Source organism: Paroedura picta, chromosome 13 (genome assembly GCF_049243985.1).
Source record: "Paroedura picta isolate Pp20150507F chromosome 13, Ppicta_v3.0, whole genome shotgun sequence".
NCBI classification, from domain to species: domain Eukaryota; kingdom Metazoa; phylum Chordata; class Lepidosauria; order Squamata; family Gekkonidae; genus Paroedura; species Paroedura picta.
Window position 1 is genome coordinate 9,118,957 of NC_135381.1, and position 21,232 is coordinate 9,140,188.

General features: G+C 45.3%; 1 protein-coding gene across 2 annotated transcripts; it reads right to left on the reverse strand.

The window, feature by feature from the left end:
* Window positions 1-908: 908 nt before the first annotated feature.
* TOP3B (DNA topoisomerase III beta) lies at window positions 909-21,028 on the reverse strand. 2 transcript variants are annotated; one of them, XM_077308038.1, is made up of 19 exons: window positions 20,855-21,028; window positions 19,015-19,153; window positions 18,362-18,490; window positions 17,429-17,560; window positions 16,680-16,786; window positions 15,215-15,289; window positions 13,758-13,954; window positions 13,062-13,218; window positions 12,372-12,485; window positions 10,228-10,318; window positions 9,244-9,398; window positions 7,723-7,828; window positions 7,111-7,257; window positions 6,115-6,288; window positions 5,507-5,635; window positions 4,672-4,821; window positions 3,856-3,956; window positions 3,443-3,644; window positions 909-1,437 (listed from the first exon to the last, which is right to left on the reverse strand). In XM_077308038.1, exons 3-19 carry the CDS (start codon window positions 18,429-18,431, stop codon window positions 956-958), a joined length of 2,589 nt encoding a protein of 862 aa, XP_077164153.1. In that variant the 5' UTR covers window positions 18,432-18,490; window positions 19,015-19,153; window positions 20,855-21,028; the 3' UTR covers window positions 909-955. The 2 variants fall into 2 exon arrangements, with proteins under 2 accessions (XP_077164153.1, XP_077164154.1); XM_077308039.1 differs by lacking the exon at window positions 20,855-21,028 and adding an exon at window positions 20,579-20,784.
* Window positions 21,029-21,232: the final 204 nt, after the last annotated feature.

Here is a 21,232-nt window from a genome sequence, read left to right on the forward strand (position 1 = left end):
CATCAGCAGCTGCCTGTGCTGAGAATGTTCCCCATTATTTGCTGCAATACAACATTTCATCTGAGCTTTGTTTCAGTTGATTTAGATTTCTGGGTGGCTCTACTACCCTAATCCTGTTGAGCAGGACTGGATTGCTACATCCTATCAATTGTATTGACTCACTCTGCATAATCCGCCTTGAGTCCAAGTGTGAAAGGTGGTCTATAAGTACCATTAATAAAATAAACATTTCACAAACATTGCAGGGACTAGAAAAGAGGGTTAAAATTATTCTGGAATAGACTTTTGCTAGCCTTTGAGGTGTCATAAGATTATGGGTTTTTGATTTTCTGAGAATATTCCCTCCCCGTCATCCTTCCTCCTTCCATATAAACATGAATCTGGGATTTTAAAAATCGATCAGGCAGTTTTGCAGACTGTAGCCAGTTTATAGTTACCAAGGCTAGAGCCTGTGTAAAAATTACGATAGAATAAAAAGCTTAAAGTGCCACATAAATTCTGCTGTTTTGGATCTTTCCCAAATAACAGAGCCTTGGGGGCAGCTCATATCATTTATGGAAGCAGACATTTTAAGGGGCTGGAACCCATCTTGTTAGGTACATGAAGGAGCATTTTTATAGTTGCATTAAAAACTCACCCTGCAAACAAAAGCCCTTTTGGTTTGCTGAAATTGACAACATTTTGCATTATGGTCCGCCCATATTAAGCAAAGCTCAAGATGACCTAAATTTTGTGTAAGATTCTTTACAATATTTTCTGGATGATGTATATTTTTATGTTGATTGGACCATGATAGTCACTGGTCACTAAGAGCAAGCCTTAGTGGTTAAGAACAGTGGACCTCTTATTTGACTAATACAAGGTAGTTAACTTTAAAGATTTTATGGTTGAAGGAAGTGACATGAAGATCGGAAACAAAGACTTTGTATGAAGTTTTATTGTTTGACAGACACTGTTACACAAAATAAGCAGCCAGGGCAGCCATTTTGTCTTTTGGCCTCTTTGGGTTCGGCCTTCCTCCGGGCCTCCTGCCTTTCCCTCTTCCTCGGCCTTGCCTTTTCCCCTGTCCTCCCCGGTGCATAGGATGTTTCATTGTTGCATGCTTCAGTTCAACCAGGTCTTGGAAGACAGGATCACAGAACACACACCCGGAATGCTGCGTCTCATTCCCAGGGAGAGGAGACTTGGCTTTGTTGAAATCCACGTCCACCAGGGCAGCCTCGCATGACTCGCAGGTCTCCGCCGAGACGCGTACCTTGTGGGCGTTTTCAAAGAAGTGTACAATCACGTTGCATTTGTTGCAGGCCATCTTCCACTTGGGCCCAGAGGTAGGGTCGAGCACCAGGACCCCATTCTCACATTCCACGCACTGCCCAATTCCAAGCATGTTCAGCGAATGTTGGCAGGTGGGGTGGGTGCACTCGTTACAGCCCATTCCTGAGGAAAGTACAAAACGTGGCAGGATATCAGGAAACCTGTGAGAGATCCTGACAGGCATTAAGATACGGTAGTTGGGAAATAACGGAGGTATGAGCATTTGGAAGCTGGGTACATAAGAACAAATATTTGAAGCCATGGAGAAAGAAGAGGGACCTGTGCTAATGGAAGGCATTTCATTCCATGGAATGGAATGCTAGAAGATTTAATTAAGAAAATCTTTTCAGTCTCTTCCAAACTTTGTTCAATGTAGGTTCCCCCCCCCCCCCACCACAATGGTGAAAACTAGAAACACCCTTTTAGCAGTGAAAGGTGGGATCTGGAAGATTTCGCAGTGCCTCTTAGATTTGGCACTCGAGTGCGTATTTTGCGCATCCTGGTACATTTGTAGCCCTAACGCTTCCCCGAACAACCTGGTTGATGAGAACAGCCCTGGCTGGCTTCAGGCTCCTTCTGCTGGGAAAGATCAGAACACCAATTGGGCTTGATAGATATCTGCATCCAACTAAGTTTTCATTGATCAACCAGTGTTCAGGCCCTACAGCTTTCACTCACAGGAGCATTCCCAAAGCACTCACTCAAAACATGAAAAATAGTACTGTCAGAAGCCGCTTCGCTCCTGTTTATAGACGGCAGCCAGAAATGAATGTGCTCAGCATGTCTATGCCTGACTTGCAAGTAAAAACAAGAAGAAATACTTCAGGTATGACAGGAATGCATGGCAGGCACATTTCCTTTGGGCCAAAACCCTCCCCATTGCAGGGCAGCAGAGACTATCTCCATCTGCATATCAGGGATGATTCTTGTATCTGCAAAGGCAACGTGGGGCTCTACCAGGTGCGTGGAGCACACAGGTTAGTCTCCATCTAAAGGCCCAGAGGTGGCCCTTCAAAGATGATGATGGAAAAAACCTGGATGGAGGGAAAACAGGAACACACCTGAATCCTGTAAACGGGGAAAGATTAAAGAGTTCTTCCACTCTAAGCTCTAGTGGCAGCAGTGTACTCTGCCGACAGGGGACGCTTGCTTTTTCCTCTCAGTTGCTGCTGAAGGTGGCTCAAGGGGTGATCTATAATGCTAATACCTGAGAGGAGAACTCCCACATCAGCAGACAACAGCAGAAAGCCTTGACCTGGTTAGCCCAGGCTAGCCCAATCCCGTCAGATCTCAGAAGCAAAGCAGGACCAACCCTGGCTAGGATTTGGATGGGAGACCTCCAAGGGTTTGGGTGGTAGTTCCTCCAAGAAACACTAGGGGTCATGACGCAGACGCAGGAAATAGCAAACCATCTCCGAATGTCCCTGCCAGGCAGTCTTCAGATCTCCTGGGTACACTACACATGCCATATGACAATGGCAGAAAAAGATACAGAGCCTAATGTTTTTATCTGGAGAGAAGGCTATTCCCCTTCCCTTGGATGTTGCCATCCCTCCCCACCTGTGTTCAGCTGTGAATGAACAGAGTGAGGCTGGCCAGGACCTCTGCACCATACCTGCCAAGTGAGTTTTGTAGGTTGGAGATAGTCATAGAATCCTAGAGTTGGGAGGGGCCCTACAGGCCATGTAGTCCAAAACCCCCTGCTCCATGCAGGATCAACCTAAGGCATCCAGAAGTATCTGTCCAGCCACTGCTTGAAGACTCCCACTGAGGGGGAGCTCGCCACCTCCTTAGTTAGCCCCTTCCACTGCTGAACTAGACTCATAGAATCCTACAGTGGGAAGGGGGCCATCCAAGCCATCTAGTCCAACCACTTGCTCAATGCTGGATCAGCCTCAAGCATCCAGGAGTACTATCTGTCCAGCTGCTGCTTGATACAAGTGTGCATGCCCTGATAAACTATTGTTAGGGATCCTAACGCTCAGGATATTTGAGTATGTTTTGCCAGAGCTGTGAGACTTGCAACTACAAAAGGTCTTTCTCCAGCAGCAATGAGAGGAAGGTTATTAAAAATGCATCACAAAAGGGGATCTAACCAATTTAAGGTTCAACTATTAAAGAGCCAAACCTTTTTTCATGTCCCTGAAAGGAGGGTGGTTGTAACAGTAAGGGCACAGCGGGTAACTCTTCCCTCGAGACCCAGAGGACCACAGCACCAACTCAAAGTCATCCAGAGGGCACCGCAACTCTTTGTAGAGTTTGATGGTACCATTCTGGGGAAGGGTGTAGGTCTCGTCACAGTGAGAGCAGTGCAGGCGGCTCGGCTTGGCCTGGAAAAAACAAAGGAAACAAACATTGTAAAGAAAGAAAGACATCTCCTCGTTTGACTTGCAAGTCCTCCTTCAGTCAGCAAAACGGAAAAAGGCTAAGCGGGTTTCCACTTAACTCTGGCACGGCTCTGATGTCTGCACAATCAGTTCATCAGATGCTTAGCTATCAGTTTGCTCCCCTGCACTGTGTCAAATTCGAGGCTCCCTTTACCTGGATGTACTTCATAAAGCGGTGACACTTCCCACAGCGGGAGAGGGGTTTGCCGGTGGCAGCCAGCGGCGAAAAGGACACTTCCATCAATTCATCCATCCCTGCCAAAAAGGAAGGTCCCAGAAATGTTATACTCCACCCGCCAGCATTACCTTCTCTTGCTTGCAGCAACAGGTGACAAGAAATTGAACCTGTGAAATGCTTAAAACAAAAAAGAGTGTCCTCTTTTGCACCATGGATAGTCTAATGAGGCGGGATTGTTCAGGGATTCTTCGGCATGTTTCCAATCTAACATGTTGGAGGTCTGCATCATAACCAGCCCAAATTCTACAGAACAAAGTCAAGCATTCACACCTGTTTGGAATTCAGTCCCACTGGTGCCGACAGGACTTACCTCAAAGTGCTGTTCAGAATGCAATCGTTTTTTTTCCAAGTGGATTTTATTTGTGAAAGTGGGGGTGGGCGGAAGGAAGCAAACGTTTGTGTCAGAGCCTAGAAGGCTTGGCAGAGGGAGATCACTGTGGCAGGGACAGGGGAAAAAGGTGCCAAGTGTCATGTGCTTTGACCCTTTGAATTATGTCCTGTTCACAAATGTGGATTTTTCTTCTCTTCTTCCCTGCTCAAGACTGCAGCAGTCCGCAGGACCTCAATGTAGTTAGACCACCACCATCAAACTGGGCATTTCTCTTGAGCATGAAGATTGGCAGTAAGTTCATTTTTACTAACAGTGCAATAAAAAACAATAAAGGGACCTTTTGGCCACCCCTGCATGCAAAACACGCATGAACACAGAGTCCAGTGTAAAGGATCACTTACCAGAGATTGAATCCACAAAGTAGTGGAACTTTCTTTTGAAGACGTCCAGGGTGTGCTCCAGCACTTGGTGGTAATTCGCTTTACCCAGAGCAATCAGATTAAGCTGCTTCTCCACTGCGCTCCGGATCGTGGGCAGCACCAGCTCGGCATCTAAAAGAAAAACCCGGAGGGAGACAACGGAACTCAGAAAAGCGACCAAAGGCTAATATAGTGGGCAATATGGACAATGAGCCAAGACCCGCTGTACTGAAAAAGCTCTAGGCAAGAGCGTATTGGTCCTGTTGCACAGATCCCATTCACTTAAATGGAAGCGGTTAAGAGAGATTAGCAGGCTGCATGTTTTAACCCTTTTTGTTTTACTATTTCTCCCCTTGAATAAGACCAGGGGTTCAGAGTCTTGTCAAGATTGTGGGTGCCTTTCAATTTCTGAGAACAAAGAAGGCTGCTGTGGAGGGCCGGGACCCATCAGAAAGTGTCTGTTGCAAGGTATTGTGACCAGTCATAAAACGTTGGGAAGTTGCAAGCCAAGCATCCTTCTACTAGGAAGCTTTTTGCTTTGGAAAAGTGGCAAAGCTGCATTAAGAAACCCACTGGCAGGTGCCACAGTGCTCCCAAGACACTGCATTAAGCCATCATTCCTATGGAAACCAAGCAGGGATGGCCAAACTGTGGCTCTCCAGATGTCAGTGGACTACAATTCCCATGAGCCCCTGCCAGCTGGCAGGGGCTCATGGGAATTGTAGTCCACAGACATCTGGAGAGCCACAGTTTTGGCCCACCCCTGTTCCACAGATCGGTTCAACAACTGCATACTAAACCAATGAAGCCCACTGACCTATTTTATAGTAGCCGTGGACCAGAACGATGCCCAGGTTTGTAGGTTTCAGTCTGCGGCCGCTTTCCACAGTGACATAGTTGCGCTGGCAGATGTTGTTGATGTGGACTGGGATGCTGGCATCCGTTCCTAATAGATGCAAAGTATTGTTTTAGCATTCCCAACCCATGTGTCCCATGATCAGAGTCCTCCAAAAGGACCTAACTGGCGAGCTTGATATACTGAATTCCTTACCCACAGCATAAGCCAAACTTATTTGCCTAGTAATGGACGGCATGGCCTGTCAATCTAGTGCAAGATTCGAGAACTTGCATTGGATGAAAAGCCTCAGAACTCTCGGTGGACAGCACAATTTTGTGCCCTTGAGATCCAAGCTTGACAAAAGGACAAAAGTTCCAGAAACTGATCCTTTGACCTATCCCAAATTCTTAATTTTTCTTTAGGTTTGGTAAGAGGTTGATTGGTCCACTGGAATGGACTAAAGATCTCCAATTGCTAACTGTGGAAGGGCTGACTAGTAAACAGCTTGTTGACTTGGGGTCCTGCTTTACAGAGTAATGCCTCTTGGGCTTGATGGGTATCTCATGTGTCTAATTTTTAGCTCCTACCAATGCCATGTTTTTCCATCAGGGTGATCAGCTCTGCTTCGGTCAGGTAATCGGGTGGGTTGGTTTGTTTTTCTAACAACTTGACTTCACTGATGGGGAAAGTATCTCCTCTGTCACAGCTCGGAAGACTTTCTTCAGGGGGAATGCTCTGCCAGGGCATGATCTCTGTGAAACCTGAAGACAATTCAAAAAGCGCCATGAGAAAAACAATTCATAGGCAAGGGGCATGAGCATGCATGTATATATACGAAAGCATCGACGTTTTCCCACATTGTCTCAGCTCATACTAACCATGTTATAACAGCTTAACATTTTTCCCTTAGCAGAGTTATAAACAGAAGCCTGTTTTAATTAATACCATTGGATAATGAGTAATTCTCCCCAAATGGAAGATATTTTCTCCTCTGTGTGGTATAGCTAGCAAATTTCCTTAAAAGCGAGAATGACTTCAGATAGACAATTTACGCACTGGGAACTTCACTGCCCCAGCTCCCGTGCAGAAGCACAAATTGGGGATGGACGAGGTGCACCAGGCCAAATGCTCCCCCATGTGGGTGCAGGAAGAGGTGGGGCAACCTGCCATGACTAAAACTCCAGCCTGCAGCCTGGCATGAAACCTCCAGTGCGTGAACGGTCATAGTGAAAAACAGGGTATAAAAACCAACTCTTCTTCAGTTTCCAAGCAACTTGCTTCCCCCAGACAGTTTTAGCACATAGGGCAATATTTCTCAGAGCCTTCAAAATTCAGTGTTTAATTTCACCTATTGACTTTAGACTATAAAATTCCCCCAATGCTTTATTTATATTCTCCTAAACTCAAGGCTCTTAGAGAAAGTGGTCATCAGGGTACAGGACACGAAATGGCAAAAGTCAGGGATTTTTTTTTAAGGCACACTTCTCGTAACCCCTTTCCAATAGGCAATAATTCAAACAGGCAGAAGGATTAAAAACCACTGGAACTGAAAAGGCATGCATTTCATTCTTCCATTCACTCACCTGCTGAAATAACAGTCTTTCCTATGCAGGTGAAACATTCAGGACCAATGCTGAAAGCTATGGTGGTTTGGAGGTATTTACAATCAGGACTGACCGTGGCTATGAAATGCCTCGTGATATATTCGTATAATCTCCAGCCGTCGCCACCTGGAAATACAGAAGGACAATTACCCACACAGATCAGCTTGCCATTTGCTCAAAAGTAGAATAGTACAAATGCACTGGGACACCAATATGGCAATAAAAAAATATCCAAAATAGAGTTGTCTCTCTTCAGTTTCAGTTGTTTTTTAATTCTTACTTCATACAAGTCCCAATGTGTTTCGCCTACTGGCTTTGTCAAGGGACAAATTATTAGTGTTTCAGACAAAGTTCATATAAGTAAATACTTGTCTCTTGGACAGAGTATAAGGTCATATTAACCGCAGCTAGTCCTAGCTAATGGCGTTCCAGACCCAAAAGTAGCTGGAGGCATCCTCCCACGTTTCAGGGCAGCAATGGTTTTATTAGCAAGCTCTCTCTATGGCCCTTGCTGGGAAGTCCTGCCTTCTCCCTGAGGTCTATACATGGCTGGCCATTCTTAGGAGGTTAGAGCGAGGAACGGCTGAGCACCTAGTTCAGCTTCTGAGGCAGCTCTCATCGGAGTGATTGGGGGATGGTCACCTGCATCGTGGCCCTTCCTCGGTTTGTTAATACCTTCCGACAGTAGTGCTTTTACCTGTGCGGAAACAAGAAAAACAGCATGAAATGTGCTGTGGGGCTAAGGATTAGATAGCCTTTCCCAATACTCCCCCAGAAGAACATGACGATCTTCAAATACCAGCATGCTGGTGGTCCTGGCCCAAAAGAAGCGTGCCTGGCCTCGACAAGAGAGACAAAGCAAGCCGAAGTTTCTATGCCATCGTAGGCTTGTTCTTCATCCCTCCTGATTTCTCGGCTGATGGGTCTTCAGCTGGCCTTGACGGGAATCAGGGCCTTCTCGGCCTTGGCCCCCCACCTGGTGGAATCAGTTGCCAGCTGAGATCCAGGCCCTGACGGAACTACTTAAGTTTCACAAGGCCAGTAAAACAGTAAAATCAGTCTTATGGTTGAGGCCAGAACAAGTGAATAATATCACATGGGTCTCTCTCCTTCCCTCTTCAGAACATCCCACCGCTGAATACATGGAGAATAAGCAGGAAAACAGAGCATGAGGTATTTTCTTGTATTTTACTGCAATGTGTTCGCGGAGAAGGGCTGTCTATACATTTAATCATTAAATAAAGTACACGACCCATCTTAAAGGCAGAAAGGCGGGATACAATGGTTGTAAATAAATAAAATAAACTCAACACTCCCACAACCCAGTGGTTGAAACCTGTGCTTAACTCTCTTGTTGAGATAAATGGGCACCCAAAGTGCTTAACTCAGACTGCTTCCAAACTGGGCATCTGGCCTGGTTTGGATTTTAATTGGGAGCAGTTTGGGGTTTCCTCTGTTTTCACACAATATTACAGCTGCACAGCAGCACCTTCTGGCTTTCCAGTGATCGTTCCAAAACCTGCTTCAGTATGACCTATTTGGGAAGACAGTAAAGCCAGGGTATCCCACTAAAACAGGGAAAGATTGGATCTTTCCTGATCACATAAACCCAATTTTTACTACCCCGAGTTCCCCCTGCAAGCTATAATGCTACAGAAACTTGTAAACCAGGGGTAGTCAAACTGCGGCCCTCCAGATGTCCATGGACTACAATTCCCAGGAGCCCTTGCCAGCATTCGCTGGCGAATGCTGGCAAGGGCTCCTGGGAATTGTAGTCCATGGACATCTGGAGGGCCGCAGTTTGACTACCCCTGTTGTAAACAAATAAACAACAAGACCTGCAGTGGCATGCAGGGAGGGGGGTTCCGGGGCAGGGAAAACATGATCTGCCACGTGGACGCCCCACTGCCATTGTGCTGAACGTGGAGCCACAAACGGGCCACTGGGGGGGCTTGTCACCGTGTGGTAGTCCCCTCAGGCTGGATCATGCCCCAACCGACTCCCACTGAACTTAGCAAGGTCAGGCATTTCAAAGAAAAGAGAGCTTGACACTGGCCTCTCTAGTGCACAAAATGTCAGTCGGTATATAAAAGTTAAGCTTCGCAGACTTACCGTTTCTGCCCAGTAAGGGTTATTCGCCTGTTGTCGCAAAGAGCCCTTTAAATCAAAATTCTCCGGATAGTGGGTCGTTTCCGTCCGAGGGTAACTAATATAACCTTGGGTATAAAGCCGCTCAGCTATCTGCATTGTGTGCTGCGGCCCCATCCCTAGATGTAATTTTGAAGGAAACGTTTTAGTTGTTAACGACAAAACATTGATGTGTAAAGCATTCAGGATCAACCAGCTTTCTCCATTTTGGCCTCCACCTCGTGGAACAAGCTCCCAGAGGAGATCAGGGCTCTGACGGAACCAGAACAGTTCCGCAAGGCCTGCAAAAGGGAGCTCCTCCGCCAAGCATTTGGTTGAGGTCGACCTAAACCATCGCTCCCAACAGGCCCCCAAGCCTCCCCACCTCCTATTACAACTGCTACGAATCTGCCCAACCCACTGGGTCTCAGTAAGAGTTGAGCTGAGGCTCCTTACAGTTTCCACCATTCTTTCATGTCACTGTTGTTGTTATTATGTTAATGTTATTGTTGTTATCACCTTGTTGTTACTATAAATGATGTTACCTGTATCATTTTCTTGTTTCATGTAAGCCGCCCTGAGCCTTTGGCGAGGGCAGTATATAAATACAATAAATAAAATAAAATAAATAAAAAATACTTTTTGTTTCACACTTAAATCTGTCCCAGAATGTGCCCACGCTGAAGACACAAAGAAAATAGGGTTGCCAGGGCAAAGCAAGGCCAATTTGGGGAGTTTTGCTCGTACACCATGTGCTATCATTAACAGGTCCTGCTGGATACCTTACAGCTGGGGTAGTCAACCTGTGGTCCTCCAGATGTTCAGGGGCTCATGGGAATTGTAGTCCATGGACATCTGGAGGACAACAGGTTGACTACCCCTGCCTTAACGAACTCGCCTTCGTTTACAAAAGGCTTGCGAGGGACATGCTTGAGGTGCCAGAGTTATGCTACTGTGGTTTCAACTCACCCAAAGCCGCGCTGGCGACCCTCAACATTTCTACAGTGTTCAGAGCCAGAGGTCTTTGCTTGGCCTTCTCCTTCCTGCTCACAGATTCCACCTACGGCACAGAAGAAGATCCTCGGGTGAGGAGGGGGGGATGTTTTAGGGATGAGAAGCAGGAAAAGAACTGTAGCATGCTTCCCCCCTTTAAGAGAGACGAAGCTGACATGCCTCGAAGGGGCTGCACAGGAAAACATGGGTATCTATTTATCGAATGGCAGAGCAGCCCACAAGGAGCATATAAATAATATAAAATCTGTAGCCAACTAGTTACAACGGTCATGCAGACTGATTTGGCAATCCCCCTGAACTTTAACATCTAAGTTTCCAATCCACTCAGTCGCAGCTGGTGAGAGCACGATGTGCTCGGATACATCTCCCTGGAAAGCACAATGCTCACATTTCTGTGGCAGGTGGAAAATAGTTGGATTCCTGTTATAGGAAATTGTTAGGCGGGCTGCGCTCATGAGCCGATGCCAACAGATAGGAGATGGGAGGGGTCTACTGCAATCCTAAAAACATTTTCATGGGAGTAAGTCCTGCTGAACAGAACTCACTGGGATCTTTAGCAGATCTATTTAGGATTGCTCTGTTAAGCTTCACAAGAGCCCACACTTTGCTTTCAAGGGCTTGGCAACTAGCTTAAGGATGTGCCTGAAACAGGTGACCTGGATACAGTTATCCACTTCTGTATACTAGAAAGGCTGGATGGAATCCAAAGTCGTACTTGAAGTAGACGTGGTACACCCAGCAGGTTTTGTTACTAGTTATTTTGCAAACCTCCACAGGCTCTATGGATTTCAGCTAATTACCACCTGCACTAATTGCTTATAATTCTTAATTTCATGGTGTTTACATGCATACATTTGAAAAAGAAAGAACTGCTGCTGCTGCACTCTGAAGCATACCTGCCGTGTTCTTTTCACACATACCGCTAATCCTCTCTGAGATGGAGAGTGCATTTGCAGCATGAGCTGGCTGGCTCTGTTTTGGCCACGTTGCAAATTGTGCCAGCCCCAAATCTCCACCCCGTTTTTCGTCTCTTTAAAATTTAGCTTTTGTTTTTAATCCTCAAGAAGATGGAGGAAGAGTTTGTTTTCTATGTCCCACTTTTCTCTGCTCCAGCCTTTCTTAACTTTTTTGCCATTGAGAAACCCCTGAAAATTTTTTCAGGCTTCGAGAAACCCCAGAATTGGCATGATCGTCCAGAATAGGGCTGGGAAGCAGAGCTGTGGACACACCCACCTGGGGCCCCTCCCCACCCCCTCCAGGCCATTTTGAGAAGAGGCGGGGTTGATATCACCATCTATGATCATACCACCCAATTAATGTTTAACATTTTTTAAATATATTAAAAATTAATTAACTCCCACCCATTTGGGAAACTTCCTTGGCCATCAAGAAACTCCAGGGATTCATAAAACCCCGGTTAAGAAAGCCAGCTCTGCTCCAAAGAATCTCAATGTGGCTTACAAACATCTTTCTCTTTGTCTCCTCACAACAGACACCTTGTGAGGTAGCTGGGCTGAGAGAGAGCTCTGAGAGAACTGGGACTGGCCTGAGGTCACTCAGCAGGCCTCAGGAAGAGGAGTGGGGAATCAAACTCAGTTCTCCAAATTAGAGTCCGCCGCTCTTAACCAATACACCATGGTGGATCTCAAAGCAACAAGTTAAGCAGCCATTTATATGGGTTGTGCATGCCTGGGAGCCTCTTCTGGACCCTGTTTCTGGTTGAAAATCCCAAGGTAAAAATGCCATAAAACAGACCAACGAGCAAGCAGAGATCGGAAGAAAAAGCCACTGATGTTTGGTCTCACTACATATAGAACAGGGAGAAGGAAGCCTGCATATTTTTACTCCACACTCTTAGTTCAAAAGACTGAAGTGCCATGTAAGAAAACAGTAACACCTGTAGCTTGGCATACCTTCATACATTTATGCCTTACAAGAGCATAGATTCAAGGTGGGATATTTGGGACTCCCCAATGCAGGATCTGCTTATCTTTGGCATCGCTGTAGAACCATGCATCTTCAAGGTCTTCCCCATGGATTCAAACAACAGGAGTTTTAAAGACAAGACTCTCTCTGCGTAAATAATTCTATATTCGTACCTTGGCTTCCTTTGCTACCTTCGTTATGTTCAGGAACATCTGAGCAATCTCTCGGTCAAATACTCTCACTCTGTCCCACTCCAGAGTCAGACAACTTTCTTTTTCAGGGTTAACCTGCCGGCAAGGGGAAGGAATACAAAGGGGCTTATACCTTCAGTTCAGAACCAATTTGCCAGGTTAACTGATGGAATCATTGCGACTGTATATCGACACTGTGGCATTCTGCCACTGGCAGGACACTGGCATGTAAAACATCAACAAAATTTCCCGATGGCTGAAGTTCTAACCACGAAAGTTTTAAGAGCATTATGAATGTCCAGTCCATGCCACCCCTCATCCTTAGGAAGTAGAGCAGCCTTTCTCAACTTTTCTACCATTGAGAAACTCCTGAAAAATTCTTCAGGCTTTGAGAAAGCCCAGAAGTGGTGCTACCCAGGAGCCCTTTTCTCTTCCCATCTCCTCCAGCCCATATCCATCCATTCATCCATCCATCCAATCAACCCCAGGCTGAGAAAGTGAGTTAAGCATCCAACAGAGAAACTCAACAGAGAAACTGAAGCACGTTCCACCTGCTGTTCAGGCTAGAAATCGGTGACACCTTCTGAAACTTGGGACTGGAAGTCCCTTTATCATCAGTAAAACTGCACCAATCAGATGTACTGTGGGACACAAAAGGGGGCTACAACTTACTTTGGCTTGCAGTACCCAGTAGGTTTCAGGCTTGAATGACTGGATTTTATCATGCCGCTCTACACAAAAGCCCAGCGTTGGGGTCTGGCAGGGTCCAAAGGATATTAGTGAGCTGTCCAAATTGCCGTATTTCCCTTGGAAGTATTTTGTCTGAAACCTAAAAGAACCAATATAAGATAAATAATTAGGAACAGCAGCCTACACTTTATGCGTTTAGCTTACTCAAGCTGGTATCCCATTATGTAATTTTTGAATCATTTAACATGTCATGCTAAAACTTATGTTTTGCTTCATATCTGTTTTTAGATTTCTGACAGGTTCTCTAACCCTAATCCTATTGTACTATTTATCGAATAGCCCATCCTGTAAATTGTATGGACTCACTCTGTGAGTTCCTCCTTAAATCCAGGAGGTGGGCTATAAATGTGGTCCTCCAGATGTCCATGGACTACAATTCCCATGAACCCCTGCCAGCATTTGCTGGCAGGGGCTCATGGGAATTGTAGTCCATGGACTTCTGGAGGACCACAGGTTGACTACCCCTGGCTTAAACGATTCTTGCTAAGCAACCACACTATCTGTGATGCCATTCCCCAGGGTAAGCACAACATGCAGACCAGCTGGCAACCTGAACCAAGGAAAGGCAAAGCAGGGTAGAAAAGTAATTAGTGTGGCCTAGAAAGGCCGGGCGGAGACCTTGTAAATGCACAGCCAATCCTCAGGTCCAGCTCCTGACGGGCATCCACCGACAGAGCCTCGTTGTGGTTGGGCTCTCCTAAGTGGTTCATGGCGTTGCAAATGTCTGTGTCGGTGATGGAGCTGAACTTAGCTCTGTACACAGACCGCTCGTTGACACGGGGCTTATTCATCACAGGGGAGGTGGCATCCAGAACCTAGGAAGGAACCAGCGTACATGCCAATCAAGTACCCCGGGAATATCATCTGCACAAGCCTCAGAAAAATAGATAGGACTCTGCAGCACTCCTGCAAATCTCTCATTAATTTCCCCAGAAGTTTGGTGCAAAGTCCATCACAGTCTGCATGCAGAAAATGCACTTTCTTTGCTTCTCTGGTGACAAATTCCACAGCTATGCCTTTAGCTATGCTAAATCCATGCGTTTAAAACTTTGTTTTTCTCACATCTCCTTGTCAGGATACAGCATGGCTAAGAGGCAGGGATACAAATCAGGAAGTCCCCGATTCAAATCACAACTCTGCCATGGGCACAAAATTCAAACTGCCCCTTTAGCTTCTCAGTGATGATCAACAGAAATGTAACTACCCCTCCTGCCTTTAGTGCAAGCCACAGGGAATGCATAAACACCTGTAAAATGCAAAATCAACAAGGAATAATTTGTAGCACAAAATACATGCAGACCTATCTTATGCACCTTTTCCCTGGAGTTCCAGGGTGTATTCCCAGGTAAGTGTGAACTGGACATAAGTAAACTTTAATGCAGGCAATGTTTAACTTATGGGGGTATATTTAGCTGCAATGCTTGTAGTTGTAGGTGATTGCAGGCTGCAGGAAAGCTAAAATAAATTCAGCGTTAACTTTCTATTCCTCAAGGTTAAAGAGCCAAGCTTTAAAATATGCTGACCAAAATATTTAATGACCATGGAAGGAAAAGAAGTTTAAATTCATCATTTTCCTCTCAATGTCTGTGATGTAAAATTCCCCATATTCCATCAAATGTAATTTTTTTCAACATTTATGAAAAAAAAGATAAGAAATTATACCAAAGCATCTGTGTGGTCCCACCAGCTCTGCTGTCAGTAAAATATGAATGTTGGTTATATTCTAATTCTGTATCGTGAACATTCCTGTTTTATTATTTTATTTATTATTATTATTTATTCAATTTGTATGACTGCCACTCTCGGAGAACCAGCTCACGGCGGTTTACAGTGTTTCAGATACAAAATCAATACATTAAAACCATTAAAATTTCCCATTAAAACTCCCATAAACCAATAACTCACAGTGATGGCAAGATAATAAACAACAACTGTTCCCAAACAGGCCTGCTGGATGGGCAAAAAGGCAAGCAGGTGGATAATTGGGCATAGGATGGAACAATCTGGGGAAGTGGGCCAGTCTAATACTGGCCTCTGTTCCCAGGGAAGACGGAATTTTATTGCAGAAATCATACCTCAAAGCAGATGTTTTCACCTTCCTTGTCACAATCCAGCCAGAGAACAATATAATCACAGCCTCTTCCCTCCACCTGAAATAAAAAGACATGTGGTCCTCTGACAAAAAGGTACCTATGTACCCTTCTCTCTATCCGCTAGGTTTTGTTTTTTACAGCTTTGAGTTCCTGGCCGGATTTGGTTATATTTGCTACAGTTGGTTGGAAATGCAAAAGTTTCCCATTCCTGAACCATGCAAATAGGGGGGAAAGGGGTGGGAATGTGGGGGAGAAGGCATTTCCATTTCAATCTGCGCTTCTAACCACTACCCCAAGCTGGCTCTCTATCAGCTATTGTATCTTAGAATACAGTCGCAGTCAAAGAGCGCTCTTACTAGGGATGGGATTTGAATGATCCTGAAGTAAAGTGGAGAAGGAAAATGAAGACAGACAGTAACACAGCTAACCCATGAAAGGTCGATCAAAACGATTACTGAACTTGGAATCCAGGAAGCAACAATATCTCGTCATTACATACAGTTCTAACCCATTAAAAAAGTTATGTATTAAAAGAGTTGAAGAAGAAGAGTTTGCTCTTATATGCCGCTTTTCTCTACCCGAAGGAGGCTCAAAGCGGCTTACAGTCGCTTTCCCTTTCCTCTCCCCACAACAGACACCCTGTGGAGTGGGTGAGGCTGAGAGAGCCCTGATATTACTGCTTGGTCAGAACAGCTTTCTCCGTTCCGTGATGAGCCCAAGGTCACCCAGCTGGTTGCACGTGGGGGAGGGCAGAATCGAAGCCAGCATGCCAGATTAGAAGTCTGCACTCCTAACCACTACACCAAACCACTACACCAAAGGGATTCAAAGCAATATTTTGGGACAGAAATGTTTGTATATGTTTGAACTATCTGTGTTCCTCTTCCTCTTTGTTTTGCAGACTGTAAAAATGTCTTTATTAAATGACTTTCTATTGCTGGTTGCATGCTATGCAGATAATTCTGCAAACGATTAGACAAAAAATGAAAGACAATTCCATGAAGCGCTTCTTGGTTAATCCTCCTGTTTGGAATAGGAATAGCATTATCTTCTCCATATTATCAAAGAGAACCTACTGCTATAGGCATAGAGAATGCAAGCCGAAATTGAAGTTTTGGAAATTTTAAGGAACTAGAAAGAGGAGGAGGAAGAGGAGGAGGAGAAGAAGAGCAACCACAGCCCTCTAGGCCTAGACAGCTACTATGGTACAGGACTGGCAGATGTGGGAATGCATTGTCTGCTGAGGCACACAGCAAGTACCAAAAAATTATCTCAACGTAATCTGCTTTACAATGTTAGGAGGATAAAAACTGGGGAACACAGAGTCACGCATGCCTTCCTGAGGTTCTTGGTGAAAGAAGGAGTTCAAACAGAAGAGACAGATAAGGGTTTTTTTTTTTAAGGCAAGTGAAACGATTGCTTTAAAAACCTTCTGGAGAGCAAATACCTGTAAAAACTTCACCATGTTCAGTTTGGGATTAGCTTCTTTCTTTTCCGTTGGTGCTTTGCTAAAAAGTTCAGCTGGGTCCACTTTATCCCAGTTGTTGTATTTTCCTGAAGAGCAAGAGGGTAAACAGTTAAGTGGAACGTTAATACGACCACAGGAAAGTTCTAGAACCTTTGTAGCTTTCTACTTCTGCTGATCACTGTGCCATACAGATGCTATAAGATGTGCATAACTACATTCATCTGAAGATCCCAAGGCATCTAATCTGCAAGACCTGTCGAAAGTGAAATGTGCTGCAGCCAATTTATGGCACCTTGTATGGTTTTCAAGGGCATCTGATGAACAGAGGGCATCTGCCATTACCCGCTTCACCCTGGGCTTTCTTGGTGGTCTCCCAGCCTAGTATTATCCAGGGCTGATCCTGCTTAGCTTCTGAAATCTGATTAGAAATCTGATTGAAATATATCCATTGTGTAATTATTCAATCTGTACTTTTGCCTAGTACAGGAAATCAAATGATACAGGATACTGAGTCCATTAAAAAACTATTGAGCCTTTCAAATCTATGTGGGGCTTTTAAAATTCTGAACTCTACATCAAAGTCTGAGCAAAGACTCTCACCTACTTCAGCTAGAGACCCTCTCATTCAAGGCCCTTTGCAGTACAGTTTTCCTTTTGTCTTGGAACAGCACTAACGCAACACGGCTGCTCCCAATAAAATTGTCAAACGCCAACAATAGGTGCGTTACCTATAAAATCCAGCGTCATCACATGGCCACACACTGATGTCATCTTGAAGCGGGCACTTTGTCCTAGGAACGATCCTGTGTACTCATGCACCGAGCAAGCTCCATTCAGCCCTTTGCGAGAGGACATGTTTCCTGTGGCAAAAAGACACAGGCATACCGGTAGCAACAGCATGCACTATGGGTCTTTTAAAACAGTGTATATTCTGAAACTGAGGTCAATCTCAGGAGAGAAGAAGGTGAACTTATTTTTAGAAAATTTTCATTCCAACTGCGAAAGAACTAATTTACTGGGAAAACTCATCTTTGCTATATTAGAATAATTGTTGCCTAGCCTGCAATTTTTAGTATATTATTTGAATCAGCAGTTGCTTTGATGCTGCTCTTTCCTTTGCAGTAGGAGAGTTTTAATTGTAATTTAGGCTGCCCCGTTACCATCATCTATCTTGCCTGGCTGAAAGGTGGGGTATTAAACAAATTAAATAATAAATCAAACCAAATACACTGAACAACTGATCCCATGTGTGTTTACTTGTTGTAGTGGTTAGGAGTGCGGATTTCTAATTTGGTGAGATGGGTTTGATTCTGCGCTCCCCCACATGCAGCCAGCTGGGTGACCTTGGGCTCGCCACAATACTGGTAAAGCTGTACTGACAGAGCAGTAATATCAGGTCTCTCTCAGCCTCACCTCCCTCACAGGTTGTCTGTTGTGGGGAGAGGAAAGGGAAGGTGATTGGAAGCCGCTTTTAGACTCCTTCGGGTAGAGAAAAGCGGCACATAAGAACCAACTCTTGTTCTTCTTTTTCTACTTGGAAGTTCAACAAGACTTCCTTGAAAGAGAGAGTATGACCTTAACGGATTTAAATGTTACTATGGAGAAATACTGGGAACAAACAAAACAAACAAACAAAACCCCCCACAAATGTTCATCCCTACCTCTTGAAAGGATTTTTGCTATAGACTGAGCCAGAGACGGTTTCTCTGCTACCATAAGAACAGTCTTCATCTTCACGGTGTATTTAAAAGGCCTCTCAGAACTTAAAATAAAAATTGGCTTCTTTCAGCCTAGAAAAAGACAACAAATCTTTTTTTTAAAGTCCATAATAGCCTCCTGTGTTTCTTCTAGCCATTTTTATTTCACAAGCACATAGACATTAATCCTATATCTCAGCATTCCCATCTTTGCAGACAAAGACTTGAGAAATCATTGATTCCATAAAAGTACCTTCCTTTTAAAATTTAATCTGGTTACATATTTTTAAATGGACAAGTTAATTCTACTTTCTTTCTCCTTCCCCAAATGAGCTCTTTGTGACATGTGTCACAGACTCATGATGACATTTTTAAAAAGATCAGCAAATAATAAACAGATCAATGTTGCCAGGATTATGCTGTACTTCAAAGGTGTCTCCTCTGTTATTCCACAAATATAAATTTTCCCCTGCCCATTTCCATTTACACATTGTATGAATTCAACTACTGTTTCTTATCTGTTACTGCTATGTATTGTCTTTGTTAGAGTCAATAATATAAACAAGTTCATTGCTAGGCATAGAGAAAAGTCAATAAAAACAAATGTCAACACATACCCAAGCTGAGCATCAGAAAGAACCTTTGAATTCCAGCTTTAAGATTTTATGAATATAATACAGCTACAGGTGCTGAAGTCACTTTGGAAGGCAGGTTATAAGCATTTTGACGAATGGATAATTTGCTTGTGGGTCTTAACTAGAAAGAAAGAAATCTTGTGGTTGGAAAGAATACTTCCATGCAAATGTCAACTCGGTATGTGGCAGAAGTGAGGAAGGCAAATCCCATGCCAGGATTAGGAAAGAGACTGAAAATAAAACTGCTAACACTGTAACATCCATGCACAGATCCATAGCGCAGTCTCATTTGGACTACTATGTACAGTTTCTGGTATCTGTAGCTCAAAGGAGGATATTGCAAAGCTGGAAAAAGTGCAGGAGCAATCAAAATGAGGGATTGGAACACTTTTCCTATGATGAATGCCTGGAGAGTTTGGGACTCAGTTTTTTAAAAAGGCAACTTAAAGTGGAATTTCCTGCCAGCAGACCTAATGATGGACATAAGAAACGGTAGGGCATTAGATTCATGCAGAATAGGCCCATCAAAATGCTACCTGCCATGGTAACTAAAGGAAATCCCCATGCAGCTCTCTAAATATCCGAGCTAGAAGGCAACATAAGGCAGAGGCCTTGGGCTCTATGCCCTGTTCCTTGACCCTTCAGAGCATTTGTTTTTCCAGTGTGTGAAACAGGGTACTGGCTTAGATGAACCACTGCCCTAATCCTGCAGGGCTCTTCTTGTATGCTTAAAAATGGCTATTATAAAATAGATATTATATATATTTTTTCTAGCAGCAGGCAAAGCACAGCAGGCAAGACAAAAGCCTTGATTGTGCTAGCTGACAACAGCAACAGAATTCTTACTGCCAGATTTGCTACTGGGGCATCATTCCACAGCTGCTATCTACATAGGGACCTTTCAGTGAATGGAGAGCACTACCACCATATCCCAGAATTTTGGGAAGCTTCCACAGGATGCCATGCTCTTCCCTTCTGAGCAACACTCAGATCCCTAGGGGATACTGGTTTAAACCAGATCAAAGTAAAATCACTTTCGGTCCACTTAAAAAGGGAATGCCAGTAGACTATGGGGTGCTTCCATGCAGAAGCTCTGCCTGCAGGCAATCCAAGGCCTGGGCGGAACTGCACTCGGCCTTCAAAATTCTGGAAGGAAAGAGCCACTCTCCCAACATCAGCCCTTTAGCAGGCTTTCCCCCCCTTTCCACAGCTAAGCCACAGTGTTTCCCTTCAATGAGCTTCGAAGGTGCAGCCCTCCTTCGAATTGCACCGTTAACATAGTCACTGCTTGAATTAATTCCCTGTCTCAGACAACCTATTATTATTGCGGTTGCAGGGTACGCGTGCTGGCAATAAAGGTAAAGGTAAACCCTGTGCAAGCGCTGGGTCATGTCCGATCCTTGGGCAGGACAGATCTCTTGCTGGTCTTGCAAACAAAATCCCACCCCAGACCCTTATTGCCACTGCTGAGTTACACACCCCAAGTTTAAAGGCCGGTTCCAAATCGGACACGAAGTTTGCAAAGATTTTGGGAAGTGACACTGACCTCCTACGTCCACCCTTCGCTTTACCCCCAAAATGAGGCGAGGGGGGGGCGCTTGACCCCCCCACTCCCGGACCCCTCTCCATTGCCGGCTCTCCCCCAAAGCGGGGCTGGGAGGCGGCGACCCCACAGGTTCGATTCCCGCTTCCCCAGCAACCCAAACGAGTCCAGGGCCGGCGATAACATGGCAACCCGGGGGGAAGGGGAGGGACGCGGCCTAACCCCGCTCGCCAAGCCAGGCCGAGGCTTCTCCCCACCACGCTCCTGCGGAGGACTCACCCGGCGCCGCAGCCTCAGGAGGCGGCCATTGCCGCCGCCTCTTCCACTGCCGGGTCATTCTCGGGCCCAGACGCCGCCTCTTCCCTCCGGTCTCCAGGGAAGGAGGGCGAAAGGGATGCGCAGACTCCTGCATCCGCTGGTCCTCCGTCGGCAGGTGGGCCCCGTTGTCATGGGAACGGCGCCTCTCGCCATTACCTCCGTGCGCGAGGCGAATTCCTGCGGGGGGGGGGGGGAAGATCCGCCAGGTGAGAGCGTCAAGCCAGACACACATTCCACCTGGAGGCGCTGGTTGTAGCCCAGGCGAAGCTTTAGGCTGAAATGAAACGTTTTCGTTTGGAAAATGCCACCCCATGTTTTCCATGCCAAGCAGAATCAGAG

Bases quoted from the DNA above. Each gene is read 5' to 3' on its own strand.
- TOP3B (XM_077308038.1), bottom strand. From the start codon at position 18,431: ATGAAGACTGTTCTTATGGTAGCAGAGAAACCGTCTCTGGCTCAGTCT. The intron at 13,219-13,757 runs GTCTCCGCCCGG...TGGTTCTTTTAG, and splicing joins ATTGGCTGTGCATTTACAAG to GTTTCAGACAAAATACTTCC. The intron at 1,438-3,442 runs GTTTGGCTCTTT...TACTTTCCTCAG, and splicing joins TTTCAGGGACATGAAAAAAG to GAATGGGCTGTAACGAGTGC.